Here is a 14,053-nt window from a genome sequence, read left to right as displayed (position 1 = left end):
TTGGGTTTAAGGGAACGGGGATCAGCAGACTGTCAGCTGACGGGGAGGACGCTACCATTTCCCTGCACCGTCACTGCCGTGCGGATGGAACAGGCCACCGCATCCCAGCTCCCCCGCCAGAGCAGAGGCGCAGAGGATTGAGTCATCTTTGAATGTGGAGCCCCAGCTGGTCTGGGCACTGCAAACAAAAGGCGTGAAGAATCAGTTACCACATGAGTAAACAACGTTTTTGCGCTATCTCTATGACCGCAGCTTTGCTGGTTCAGCCCACTGGTTTCCTGGCTGCAGGTGGTACCGGCCCACATTTGACTCACATCCCCCCGAGTGGCGGTAACACCGCAGCCCCCCCAGGGACACACCGCCGCTGCCTCCCCCGCAGACCCCGAGCCCCCCGCTCTGCCCCCCTGGGGCTGCTCGGGGGGTCCCCGCGCCCGGGGCTGGGCGGGCGGCGGCCGCGGGACCCGGCGCGGCTTCAGCACTGCGGACAGCGGCGGGGAGCGGCGACCGCCGGGTCTCGGGGAGCGGGGACAAGAGTCCCCGGGGAGCGGGAGTGGAGACAGGAGGGTCCCCGGGAGAGCAGCCCAGCCTCACCAGAGGTCCCGGAGAGCAGAGTCCCGAGAGTCCCGGGGAGCGGGACCCAGCCCCACCGAAGGTCCTGAGAAGCGGGAGCGGGGCCCGAGGGTCCCGGGGAGCGGCGCCCCGTTCCCGATGCGGCTCCCCCTCCAGCGGCTCCCCCGGCCCGGGTCCGGGGCAGTGTCCCCGGCGCGGGGGTCTCTCCCCGGTCCCCCCCGCCGCCCGCCCCGGCGGAGCTCCCCAGTTCCGGTCACGTTGCCGCCTGTTTACGGGCGGCGGGGCCGGGCCGGGCGAGGCGGGGCCGCCGCAGGCAGCGCGGGCAGCGCGGGAGCCGCCGCGGCCCCGGCCCCGGCCCCGGCCCCGGCGCCCCATGACGCCCAGCGGGCGCCCCGCCGGGCCCCGCCGCTCCCCCCAGGTAAGGACCGGGCGCGGGGCCGGGGGCGCGGGGCCGGGCTGGGGGCGCGGGGCCGGGCTGCGGAGCCGGCGGGGTCCCCGGGCTGCGGCGGCGGCCCCGCAGAAGTTCCCGCAGCCCCGCCGTGCCGGTTCTAGAAGTTGCTTCTCCCGGTGCCCGCCCCGGCGGCGGTGTCGCTCCCCCGGCAGCGGGCTGTCCCCGCTGTCCCCCCGAGCCCCGCCGGGCTCTGCCGCCCCTGCGGGCTCAGCGCCGGCACCGGCAGCGCCGCTGCCAGACCGCGGCGGGCGGGCGGACCGCGGGAGCCCCGGGGAGGAGGATTGGCCCCGAGCGGCGGTGACGGGCCCGGTTCGGCTCCCGGCGCAGAGCTCGATCCATAGCGAATTCCCCCGGAGACGGGAGGAGAAAGCACGGCCTTGCCTTCAGCATCCGCAGCCCCCTGACGAGCCTCGCTGGGGCTGTTCCTCAGGCAGCTGTGCTCAGAGAATTGAGAGAAAACACAATAATTTATAATCAACGTCTGTATTGATTTTATCTGTAAATAGATACTGACAGATAATGAATAGCAAACAGCGCTCCGAGTGTAATTCTGCCTCTGCTGAGATCAGGGATGGTTTCCCACTGACTTTTCCAAGGCCGGGATTTCACCTCTGGTTTCTATTCCTGGCATTGCCACTGCCTCTGTGACCTTCTGCAAGTTTCTGAGCTTCCTGCTGTCTAATGTAGGGAATGATTTCCCTACATTAAAGATACACTGGCTTCATGGCATTGCTGCTAAGTTTTTCTTTGTATTCTTTGAGCTGTAAATACTAAGCACTACGTATTTCTAACATGTATCCGTGTTTATTCCTGTATATGTTTTAATGTGATGGAGAGGGGGTTGCTGGCAAGCACAGCAGGACAAATTATCGACCTGTTCCTGCAAACCTCATTTGTGCCCTCTGACTCCCAGCTACTTTGCCATTTATGGGGAATAATGATCAGACGGATAAAGGCCAGACCTTGCTGTGATGGTGTGTGTGCAGGGGTACATGGACATGCAACACTGCATCTGCCTTTCAGATGCATCATCGAGATGGAGGGTTTTTCTTGGTCAAAGTTTTGGGATTCTGATTTGCATTGATCAACAGACTTCGGTAGAGTTTTGCCCTGGAAGCAAATTCTCAACCAAAGAAAATCAACCTGGGCAAAGGAAATCAGCTCTTGCAACTGATTTAGTCATTGTATCTACTTCAAGAGGCTGCTTCACTCACTTTGGTTTGTGAAATAAGAATTTGATAAATTGGGATGAAATTGCAAATCTCGCTGAGGTTTTCCAACAGTGCTTTGAAACAACCAGCTAGATCAGGACTCCCAATGTGCTTGTCCCAAAGGTTGTGGTTGCATGGTGAAAGGATAAGGAGTGGGGGGAAAATGTGGTTTAGAGGCAGGGGCAGGCCCATAGGAAGGCTCAGCAGTCAAGACTGTGCCCCCATGGTCACCCCGTGTGGGGAATGCAGGGGGCTGAGCCCAGCACTGGCTCAGCAGTCCTGTGCTCAGTCTTAGATGGTCAGCAGGGGAACCCTGTTACTGGAAAGCTCTCAGTGATGGATCAAAGCCCCCTGGATGTCTAGTCTCCAAAACTGGAGAGAGCTGTTCATCCAGAGCTGAGCAGGGGCCAGCTCAGGCTGTAGGTGTCAACTTTGAATAGGGGCAGACCCCACCTCTTAACTGATTGCTGCCTCCTTTCCTTCTGTGTGTATGCGTGTACCACTCTCAGAAGCACAAGGGCACAGAGTATCCTTCAAGTTAAAGAGGACTATCACTTACCCTTGGCTTTTATTATGAATGATGTTGTTTTCTGGAGTTGTAACCTCATATATAACTCCTCAAAGCCACAGAGTACACGGTCACTTTGAGAGCTTCCACCACCAGTTGCCTTGGCAAGTTAGAACTAGTCTGGAAAAGAGAAGTAAGCAGCAAGGCAGGGATCAGAGCAGGGGCATCCAACCTCATCCCTACCTGCTGCAGTACAACAATCCTTTTGGGAGCCAAACTCATCCAGCTGGGCGGGGGGAGCTGGTGGGAGGGACAGCTCTAGTCACTAGTGCTTCGGGTCTCACCTCTGTGGCACAGGGTGAAGGTTCCTGCCTTGGTTCACTGCATAGACTCATGGTCATCACCCCTGAGGGTGCTCTGAAGCCCTCAGCATGGGGAGCTTTGGCATTACTAGATGGGAGCTGCGCTGGCCCAGTGAGCGCTAAATCAGCCAACAGCAGCTAATCCTTATTAACTCCCAACACTGCCCAAGGATCGTGCTGTGTGAAATGACTGAAGGCATGCATCAAACCAAAGGCTCAGGATGCTGCTGCAATGCCCACTTGACTTCAGAAGCCATGGAGGGAAGGTACCAGCTGTTGAGAGTCTGATTCTGAAACCCTTTGGGATAACTTGCCTTGGTGAGGCAAGTGCTTATCCACTGCCCTGTTAACGTCAGGGACACTCCAACGCCTCACTGATGCTCCCAAAACCTCAGGATGAGATTGCAGCTTCGTTAACAGCTCTGGCTCTTGCATCAACACCTGTGAGGCAGAGCTGTGTGAGCTGCAGAGGGGACAGCACAGTCCTCCTGTCACCCAGGGGGCTGCAAGTGGTGAACAGCAGGTCCCCAGAGCCTCAGGAGAGCTCTTCCCATCTCTGCTTTTGGGCAGCAGCATGACTGTTTCCAGCACTGTCCCCATTTCCAATGAAGGCAGCTCCTGCCCTGCCTGTCTCTGTGTCTTGCCCTGTCTGCCCCTGTGTCCCGCCCCTGCCTCCCTTAGTGCTGGTGGGAGGTTCATGGCTAGACAAAGCAAGGTGCTCTCTCCTCAACATGAGACACCAGATGTTCCTGCCACAGACTGAGAGCTGTTTCTCAAGAGCAACAGTGAAAGTCATGTCAGACAGGCAAAGCTGATTCAAACCACTAAAGATTTCCCACAGCAATTTTGGAGACAGACTTCTTTTGATCCCATACACAGGTAAATTATGAGGACTCTTCAACTTCCAAGTCAGAGATGATAAATAGATCTCAATTTGTTTTCTTCAAAAACAATTTTTTTCTTCCTTTAGAGCTTGATATTTATCAACTACTTATTTTTAAAGGAAAACATTTTCATTGGTTAAAAAAAAGAGTAATTTCCTGCTTAGAGGGAGAAGGGAAAGTTCAATGGAAAATTTGCAGCCAATTCTACTGAAGACATTTCAACTAAACAGAACAAAGTGCTTGAAAATAGCACTATGTGTCCCCCGGGCTTCGGCCAACCTACTTTCTGATGTTTCTCGAGATGAGGTACCACAACTCCCACCAAGAAGCTGCTCCAGAGCCCAGCCCATCGCAGCCAGGGCTGGCAGGAGGGTGTATCCGTGGTGTGGTTTGCAGCCCTGGGCTCCTGCAGATGCCAGTTAACTCTCATAATTTTTGCCCCAGCACCAGGACATACAGCCCTCCAAGGGGCCAGGCCAGCCCCAGCCCTTGGTGCAGGTGGGTCTGACCCCTCTGGCAGGGACAACCCCAGCAGAACACAATTTGGATCATTTTTACTCCTATACCTGCCAATTGGGTGCTGCAGCTGCCTCCAACCACCCCACACCCCCCAACTCATCAAATACAGGAACACGGAGAAAACCTACAGAGCCTTTGGCAGGAACAAAGCTTTGACCTTGGGTCACTGCCAGGATTGCTTACTGTGGGATTGAGCTTAAATGCAGTTTGATTTGATTTTGGTTGCAGGAATGATCTCAAAATGCCCTATGTCACCATGCCGGGTGTGCTGGAACTGTGAGCCGAGTGCTCACTTGGTTCAGGAGTTTCTGTAGAAAGACAACTGGAGTCAGATGTGGATGAAGGAGGGAATGGAACCAGCTTCCCAGTGACAGGATGGTGCACACTGTCCCTCAGGCTTGTGGCACAAGCTCCCCACAGAATCATTTAGGTTGGAAAAACTTCTCAGGTCTTCCGAGTCCAGCCACTCACCCAGCACTGCCAGGTTACCTTACTTTGCTGCAGCTTCCCTCCTTCCTGGGCTGGGTGTGGGGAGCAAGGACAGATTCCACACACCACTAAATGTTATTTCCCAGGATTAAGGGTTCTTTGGGGGGTTATTTTTATCTCTCTGTGCAGCAGCACAGGTGGGTGGCTCATGCAGCTGCTTTGCCGAAGCCATTGGTGACACGTGGTGCTGGACCCCCAGCCCAGCTCAGACATCAGCAGCTCTTGTCTGCCAGGCAAATTACCAGGGAAGACGTTTCTTCTCCTGGAAGACAACATGACTCCTCTCGCCACACAGCACTGATCAGGTTAGACGGAGCATGTTGTATTTTTCATGTGCTGGATCCTTGCTGCAGTTGCTGCTGCCTAATGTGTGGCATGTCAAGTAAGAGCCAAACTCATCTCTGGTGCAACTCCCACCTGGGGATGATGGGGAGCAATCCTGTCCCAGATGCATCCTGCTCCATGATAAAATATTCCCTGGGCCAAATTCAGAACAGAAATGGCTGCTGCAATGCCAGGGTCCATGCAACAGCATTTTCTGCCCATGCAGTCTCTGAGCAGGCAGGACGGGACCTGGCCGCAGGCACGGGGTGATGAGAGGGCTGGGGCCATTCCCTGGGGATTGGCTAAGCAGGGCTGCTTCACCCACAGCCACATCCCTGTGGAAAGGGTAGAGGAGAGCAGGCACCACCCTGCACCCACAGGCTCTGGCCCTCACAAGGGCTCTGGGGCTCACAAGCCCTGTGTGCTGCTGCACGTTCCATCACCAGCCGTCTCCACTCCCCACAGGCCTGGACCGTGAATTTGGTTACGATGGAGACAGTGTCCCTGGAGCACCAGATCCAGAGCGTGCAGCGGCACATCGCTTTCCTAAAGAAGGAGCAGATGGAGCTGCTTCATGACCTGCACCTGGAGATCCTCCGCTTGCAGAAGCACTGCTCAGGTGAGCGTTGGGATGGCCACAGTGTGTGGGAGCTGCCTGCTCACAGAGCACCTTGGGCAGGAAAGCTCCTGCTGGCACCCCAGGGTGCTCACACAGGCACTGGGCAGGATGCAGGGAAGGCAAGCACCAAACTGCAGCCTGGGGCTCGGGGCTCTGCCTGGCCGTGGCTGTGGGGTGCACAGCTGCCGGCCCCCTACCCACGGCCCCACTGCAGCAGTGTCACTGTCCCCTCTAGCCATCCCCACAGGAGTGACAGCTGCCCGGCCTCCTGCCACCACTCAAACTCATTCCAGCTTGTGCCACTGCTCTCATCAATAATTCAGCCGTAGTTAATTACGCCTTGTCTTCCAGTCTCTCATCCTCACGGATTCCTGGGAAACAAAGACATGTCTGCACTGATAAAACTGGCTATTTTCCCCACCCTTTCTGAGCTTTTGCTGTTCTGTTTCATTGTTTCAATGGCTTCATCTATGGCCTCTCCAGACAAGCAAGACAGTGGGGTTTTCCTGCCTAAATCAGGCTGAGGGGTCTGTCCCCAGGGGATGAAATGAGCCAGCTGCACAATTGGTTATGAGTGATCTCCCCTTCCCAGTGTGACCCATGGACAGCCCTGTCTGACTGGAGAGGTCCTGTCCTACAGGTGAGGTGTGTGGTTCTGCAGTGCCTGTTCTGCCAAGAGTGATGGGGCAACCCCTGGGTAGTTTTAAGGTGACTTTGCTGACATTTGAGTGCCATTATCTAGGGGGGCTGTTTGCAGGAGAAGAGTGGAGGCAGTCAGTCAGTTCTTCCTCACTGGGGCCCTGTGGAGCTGTGTCTGCTGCTCTGGCACTGTTGTTTCTGACTTTTTCACTCTTCCCTTGGTCTCTCCAAGGCATCCCTGTGGGAAGGGCTCTCCCTCCCACAGAGCTCGTTCTAATCTGCCCCTCGGGGGTTGTGGGACAGTACTGGGGCAGGTCCCTACCAGCCCCCATGGCTCCAGCACAGAAGCTTAGACCCCGGGCTCTATGTGTGTCATCCCTACACTTGCTCAGCAGGGCGGTGTCTTTGGAAATAGGCAACTGCTTTGGTTTTCATTTGGAATATATCTGAGATTCCAAACTTATTATTTTAGCTTCAGAAAAATAGCACAATGGCCATTGATTCCCACTGGGGCAGTCAGGAGCACTGAATGCTTTCCAGAAACTGCATTATGTTCTCAGGTAGTTCTGCCTTCTCACTACAGATTTGTTTTCCAAGACAGACAGGCAGAGCAGCCTGAGCCAAGTGTTCCATTTCAGGAGGATGGCAGTGATGAGGATTAGAGTCAACATGAAAGCAGATTAAAAGAAAAATGTAGGGCAAAGATTAACCATTTGAACTCATTTTCAGGGGGAAAAAAAGCCCTCAAACAGCTGAATGCTGCTGCTGCCCCCCTCCTCCTCTGCTCAGGGCTGTTGGTGGTTGGGTGGGCTGTGATAATTAATTCAAAAGGGATTGTCTGCAAGAGTGTGCAGAGTAAAGTGAACTCCAGAAGGTCCCTGAGCTGCCCTTTGTGAGCTGGTATTGTAGCCCAGGACTAAGCAGAAAGCAGGCAGCATGTCAGGGCTGAGCAGGCAGGAAGGGGCTGCAGCTGGTGGAATTTGGAAGGGATTTGGAAGCTCCACGTTGCACTGGAGCAGGGCAGCATCCTTCTGCAGGCACACTGTGCTGGGATGAGGCAGTCCCGCTTGCGTCACACGCAGAGGCAGCGATCGGCCTGGAGCAGTAAATTATGAAATGCTTTGGGTGGCAACTTACACTTTGATCTATTTTCAGTCCATTGCTCTGCTCTTTGCCCTGATTTAAAGCACTGAAAATGGTTTAGCAGCTCTCTTAGAAAAAGGAAAGGCATTGCCAGAGGAATGGAGCCTCCCGCTCTGCTGTGGGATAGGACCCAAGGATGCTGCCTTGACCACCAGGCTGCTTAATAACATAAATTGCCAGAATTGTCTATTTTTAGCTCAGCCTGATGGCCACGCTCCCACATGGGCCGGCAGAGGCAGCGCTGCAGCCTCAGTGATGTCCAGTGCCCCGCAGGGAGCAGAGGAAGACACAGGGAGTGCAGCATGGGTGGGATGCCCCTCCTCAGTCCTGTTCCATTTCTCTTCCAGAGCTCACCCATGACCTGGAAATGAAAGAGCTGGAGGCTCGCCAGCAAGGTAAGAGCACAGCTTTGGGCACAAGGTAAGGGGGAGCTTGTGTGGGGGCCACCTGAAAAGCCTGGGCCAGAGGGGACCCATTGGGGCTGCCCAGGGAGGGGACATGGACCTTGGCTGAGGGGACAGAGGGGCTGAGGGCAGGGCTGGGAAGGCAGCATGCAGTTCACAGGCTGCTGGTAGCCCAGTAAATGCTGGTGTCACCCAGGAACCCCACAGCTGGCAGTGGATGCTCTGTGAGCAGCCTGGTTCCTCTCCCTCCTCCATCCCAGGGACAAAGCTGAAACTCCTCCCTGGTGCTGCCTGGGCACAGTCCCTGGCACTAAGCCCCAGCCTGCACTGTGTCCTCAGCACCAGGGCTGCCTGTGCCAGGGTGGATGGGGGCTGCTTTCGCTGGGGCTGTTGGGGTCCTTGCCCTTGGCACCCTCACACAGTGCCATGGCTGGCTCCAGTGGGATTCTACTCTCCCAGCCCCTCCTGTGGAGCCAGGGGCCCCTCCCTGCACCAGTGGGCTCCCTGATGGTGAAGGGTCTGGCACCCAGCCCACCAGGTGCCATCAGGGTGTCATCAGCCACAACCTAGCGAGTCCCACCCATGGTCCCTGCCCATCCTTTAGCCTTTTAGAGCTGACAAAGAGCACAATCATTTTGCCACATTTATGGGGCAGTACCATGATTGCTTTTCTAATGCCATTCATGGAATAATTACTGCCTGCAACTGCCTCCCTGGGACCTCATTATAAAGCATTTTCCCTCTGCAGCAGCACTGAGGAGCTGAGGCTGTAAGGGACTGCCAATTGTATAGTAAAAAGCAGAGTATTGCAGAGGACGGGAGCAGGCCTGGGCAGGCCAGGGAGCGTGGGCGGGTGCCAGCCAGCGCCCTGCCAAGGGCTGGGTGTCGGAGTGGGTGGCTGGGGCTGCTGGGGGCAGGAGCCCAGCCCAGCCCTCCTGCTGCCTGCTGAGCTCAGCCCTTCCACCCCAGGTGGAAATCCCCCTGGCTGCCTGGCCATCCTGTGCCAGGATGGGGTTGCCCAGAGCCCAGTCTTCCCTCCTGGCATATCAGCTCCTTCTCTGCTGAGCACAGCCCAGCTCCTCTGTAATCTTGGATTAACATCTCCATCCTTGTTAACCAGGCTGTGGAGTCCCAGGGCTTGAGGCCAAAGTTGAGCTGATGGTTTCCCTGAACCACTTCCTTTTCTCTCCCAGTCCATGTATTCCCCCATGTCCTCTGCACACACTCAAAGTCACTTTTAGGGTGAAAACCTAGTTACTTAGGGAAATTTTAAAACTCTGGTTTTAAAGGTAAAGGTGGCAGGTTCCACGGCAATGACGTCCTCCACTGAAACTGCCTTTGCTGTCACCCCACATTTGGGTGTTACACGTGGCACTGTGCCAGCGGCACTGTGGCTCAGGGCTGACAGGGTTCCTGCGCCTGTGCTGGCAGCAAGCCCATGCTCGGGCAGCTCATGGGAAGTTTTGGAGCCCCAGCTCCAAGAAGAACCCGCACAGCCTCAGTGGCACCGGTGGGACATGCTGGTACCACGGAGTGGTCAGTAGCCACATCCACGTTGGGAGCACCCAGCAGGAGCAGTGCACTGAGCCACTGCTGCCTCTCCTGACCCCTCTCTGTGCTTTGACTCGCAGATGTCCTGGACCGAGAGCTGGAGGAGAAGTGCCGGGCGATGGAGGCCCAGCTGCAGGAGAAGGAGAAGGACAACCTGGAGCTGCGCAAGGAGCTGCAGCACAAGGAGACGCTGGTGGCTGCGCTGCGCTCCAGCCTCCGCAGCAAGGAGCGCCGGTTCCTGGAGGAGCTGAAGCGTCGGAGCCACCGCGTCACCATCCTCGACACGGAGCTGCAGAAGCAGACGGAGGCGGCCGCCTACCTGTCCCTGCAGCTGCACGCCACGGCCCAGCGCCTGCCGGGCCCCCGGGCGGGCGGGCGGCCGCCCCCCGAGCAGCCCCCGGCCGAGGGCAGGCCCCGGCGCCGCGGCCACAGAGCGCCCGCCCGGCGCCTGCCCGGGGACGGCGGCCGCCCCAGGGACCCGGTGCCGGAGGAGCACGATGCCATGCCCGACCCGGCCCTCTTCCTCTACACGTCGCGGCCCCGCGCCCCGCAGCGCCTGTCCCCGGAGCCCCCCGAGCCCCCGGCCCAGCCCCGCGGCCCGGCCGGCAACGCCCGGGGGCAGAGACCGCCCCGGCAGCCCCCGCAGGACCCGGCGGCCAGGGCCAGGTCGGCCAAGGGCGAGCCCGGAAAGAGGCAGGGGGCCGGTGCCCACGGTGCCCCCCGGGCCCAGGAATAGGCCCAGGAATAGGCCCAGGAATAGGGGACAGCGTGGCCCGACCGGCCGGGAAGGCCTGAGCCTGGCAGCACCGGGGCGGGCGCCGGCCAAGGTTCTTTTCCCCCATCCCCTAGGGGGGTAAGGGGCAGCAGAAAGCGGCCGCCCTGCATGCACCTCCCACCCACAGGACACCGGCGGGACTCCTCTGCCCGAAGGGTCTGAGCTGAGGGTGGCACCGGCAGAGCTGCGGGACAGGGGAGCACCCACCACCTGGGCTGTGGAGGGGACATGGTCCAGCACCTGTCCAGAGCTTCCAAGGAAAGAAGGAGAGAGAGAAAGAAAAAGAGAAAGAGAGAGAGAGAAGAAAGAAAGAAAAGAAAGAAAGAAAGAGAAAGAAAAAGAAAGAAGCAAGCAAGCATTTTTGTAATGAGGAGATCTTCCTGCTGCTGCTGCCCTCAGAGTGGGCACCAGATGTGTTTTCTCTAGCCAGGGGTGCCAGGAGGTGTGTGTGTAGCAGCAAGGGGCTGTGCAGCGTGTGGCTTGGCACAGTGGGATGAGCTCAGCCAGGCCTCCAACCCTGGGCATCACCGACACTGGGCTGGCTTGGAGAGGGCCCAGGACATCACCAGGAAGGTTCTCCAGGATGCAGGAAGCTGAACAACAGTCCATCCTGTGGGTGACAGAAGGATCCCCTTCCACAGGGACAGTGCTGCCGTGCCGGCCAGGTCCCATCCCTCACTCTCCTGTGCAGCAGTTTGGCTGTCTCCAAACCATGTCTCCACATGGATTTCCCCCACATTACATTCACACACAGGACTCAGACAAGGTGGCTGCACAAGAGCTGGAAGCACCCGTCCCACCAGTCCCCTGTGGCTCCTTGCCTGCCACAGCCGGGCTCCATGTGCTGCTGGAGCAGGGCTGTTCCCAGTGCCCCCTGCACAGGGCTCTCGGCACCAGCATTTCGGTTCTTAGTCACATCTAACAGCCAGGTCTGGGTTTGCCACCAAAGGCTGAGCAGCCCCCCAGTCCTCCCTCACCACCTCCCATCCCTCCCAGCAGAGCAGCCATAGGCAGCTGCCTTCACCCTGCTGGGGCAGCCTTGCCCGATCTCCAACCAAACTGTCAGCTTTACAATCCATTCCATGGGTGTTGTGAAACACCCCTAGGAGGGGAGGGCTCCGGTGGCCAGGCAGGGCAAAGGTCTCGCTGCTCAGGGCCTGTGCTGCTCAGGGCAATCCAAGGGGCAGGTTTCACCCCAGCACGTGGGCTGCCAGCCCTGGCTGGCCTGGCTGTGCTGGGGCAGTGACATCCAGCCGGGACCCGACCCCTGCCCACAGCCAGTGCCCTGCCTGGGTGGTGGGCAGCAGCCTCCCCCGGGACCCTCGCTGCCTCCACGGCTGGCACAGGCAGGAGGGAGCTGCAGGGGGCAATCAGACCCCATTTCCTTCCAGTTCGGTTTGAAACCTCTTCAAAGACATCACCATCATAGACTAGTGAGGCTTGGCCTGCCCCTGCTCAGCCACAGTGTGCCCATACAGTCAGAGCTGTCTATTTTTGTAGTTCAATATTTATATACTCTATTAAAATGCTTTTATGAGATTTGCAGCAGCAGTGCCCAGGCCAGCTCTTTGGTAAAAATGAACCCTGAAGCATGTGAGCTGCACTAGCAGGGCAGAAATTAGCAGCTTTTGTACATTTTCTTTGGCTGTGATGTGAATAGTCAGGCTTTGGAAGGCAAGACCCCTCTTGCTTCCCCAGGGCACCCCTGAGGGCTTGGACCCCGCACTCCCCAGCTGCTCCCATGGTCCCTAACACATCCCTGGGTTTGGGAAGAAGTGCAGCAAAGCCATGCTGGACCCTCCTTGCAGGACCCAGGCAGCAGTTGCCCTGGCTGAAGGCCGGCCAAGGTGTGCAGCTTCTGGGGCACAAAAGCTCTAGCAGGAAATTTTTGAAGCCCCTGACATGTCTGGAACTGCTGCCTCAGGAGCACAGAGCCCCCACCAGCCGCCACCGGCCCTCCCAGACTGTCACCCCTGCAGGAGGCTGCACAGAGGATGGCCAGGGCACTCACAGGCCCTGGCAGAGCACTGCATGCCCAGGCTGCCTGCCTGGGGCTGGCGGGGTGCAGGGCAGCAGGGGGGCACTGGTAACACCCTGCTGGGCTATGAGCGCTGCCTGCAGTTGCACAAGAGAGAACACCCCAGAGCCTGGCTCCTGGCAAGGCTGTGGGATGCTTCCCACCTGTTTCCCTTTGCACAGTGATCTAAGGCAGGCTCTGCCATGCCCCAGCTCTGGGGTGAGCCGGCTGTGCTGGGGGCCCTGCTGTCACCCACCCACAGGGGCAGCGAGAGGGGTTTGTCAGGCATTGCAGGAGCAGCCCCAGGGCTGCAGCGTCGTGGTTCCAGGGATGCCATTTCCATGAGGTGCCCTTGGCCTCTGGAAATTGCTGTTTCTCTCAGGTTCTGAGAGGTTCTGCTGAGGATTTGTCTCTCTGTTAAGGTGAAAGAGGGCAATGCGTGTCCCTGCGTGCTCAGCTGTTCCTGCAGCTGTGGTGTGCACAGCTGCTTCTCCCGTCCTTCCTAGACAATCCCGATAGACACAATATGATGCATTTTTATTACAAACTCCTTGATGAGATCATGGAGTTCATGACTGACCTGAGCATTGAAAAGGGGAGGGAGAGGTATGATCCTTCTTCTATGTAAATACCTTCCTAACAATCATCATCCATAGTGCCTAGTATGTAAATGAAGCAGCCCTGTCTGAGCTGCAGGATCCTTTCCTCTCCACCACTAATTAGCAGCTTGCTCAAGGAGTTGATCCCATTCCCAGTCCCCCAATGCCTCTTCCTCCTCCCAGTGCTCCCAGTGTGGGTGGGCAGCTGGGCAGGCCCGGAGGCCCAGAGTCCCAGAGCCCATGGCCGGGCAGGCAGAGCCACCTGCAGCAAGGGGAGTGTTTCCCAAGGGGATGGAGAGGGAGCACCCCAGTTCCCCCTTCATGCCAACGTAATGTGCTTGGAAATGAGTTGTCAGGGTGAGGCCTGTGCTTTTCCCTGGATGCATTTGCCTCAGAGCAGGAAGGATCAGCTCTTGCGTGCTGTACCTGCTTCAGTCACTGCTGCTTTTCTGGGGGAGAGGATAGCTCTAGAGATACTATATATACACTTATATATATATATATATATATACACACACACATACAGGCACTTGTTTTGAAGGGAATACACTGTATGATTGTAATAGAAATGATGTTGAGATAAATTATTTTAATCTTTGTATTTATATAAAATGATCAAAGAGATCATGAAAAAAAAAAAAAAGATCAAAAAGACACTGTTCCTATTTTTTGCTGAGAAGGCTGCTGGAGATACTGCAAGCCCAGGAGCTGCCAGAGCACAGGCAGGGCCTGCCCTCCCCTCCTTGTGCTGGGGGCTCTAACAGACCCACCCCCCACTCACATTGTAAGTGAGCCCTTAGCCTGTAAGCTGTAACAGGCATCTGTAGGTGCATTTAGTCTGTGCTCTGGACTCCTTGGGAATCTAAAGGGTGTGCACAGCTTTGACCTGCACCACACACCTGAGAGCACAGACCAAGGAGTGCAACCGCCAACACCTACGTGCTCTGTATGGAACAGGCAGTGTTTGATGTTGACTTGTAAAGCTTAA

At 57.1% G+C, this 14,053-nt stretch overlaps 1 protein-coding gene across 1 annotated transcript; it reads left to right on the top strand.

The window, feature by feature from the left end:
* Nucleotides 1–943: 943 nt before the first annotated feature.
* LOC108501061 (coiled-coil domain-containing protein 92) lies at nucleotides 944–10,410 on the top strand. Its single transcript, XM_017822594.1, has 4 exons — nucleotides 944–988; nucleotides 5,784–5,937; nucleotides 8,067–8,114; nucleotides 9,755–10,410. Exons 1-4 carry the CDS (start codon nucleotides 944–946, stop codon nucleotides 10,408–10,410), a joined length of 903 nt encoding a protein of 300 aa, XP_017678083.1.
* Nucleotides 10,411–14,053: the final 3,643 nt, after the last annotated feature.

Source organism: Lepidothrix coronata, unplaced genomic scaffold (assembly GCF_001604755.1).
Source record: "Lepidothrix coronata isolate B3197 unplaced genomic scaffold, Lepidothrix_coronata-1.0 Scaffold99, whole genome shotgun sequence".
In the NCBI taxonomy this organism is placed as follows: Eukaryota; Metazoa; Chordata; class Aves; order Passeriformes; family Pipridae; genus Lepidothrix; species Lepidothrix coronata.
The sequence above is the reverse complement of the archived record's forward strand: the minus strand, read 5'-3'. Positions and strand labels throughout refer to the sequence as shown.

Coding starts and splice junctions, on each gene's coding strand:
- LOC108501061 (XM_017822594.1), top strand. CDS start 944: ATGACGCCCAGCGGGCGCCCCGCCGGGCCCCGCCGCTCCCCCCAG. Junction 5,938..8,066: donor CTTGCAGAAGCACTGCTCAG/GTGAGCGTTGGG, acceptor TTTCTCTTCCAG/AGCTCACCCATGACCTGGAA. Junction 8,115..9,754: donor GCTGGAGGCTCGCCAGCAAG/GTAAGAGCACAG, acceptor TTTGACTCGCAG/ATGTCCTGGACCGAGAGCTG.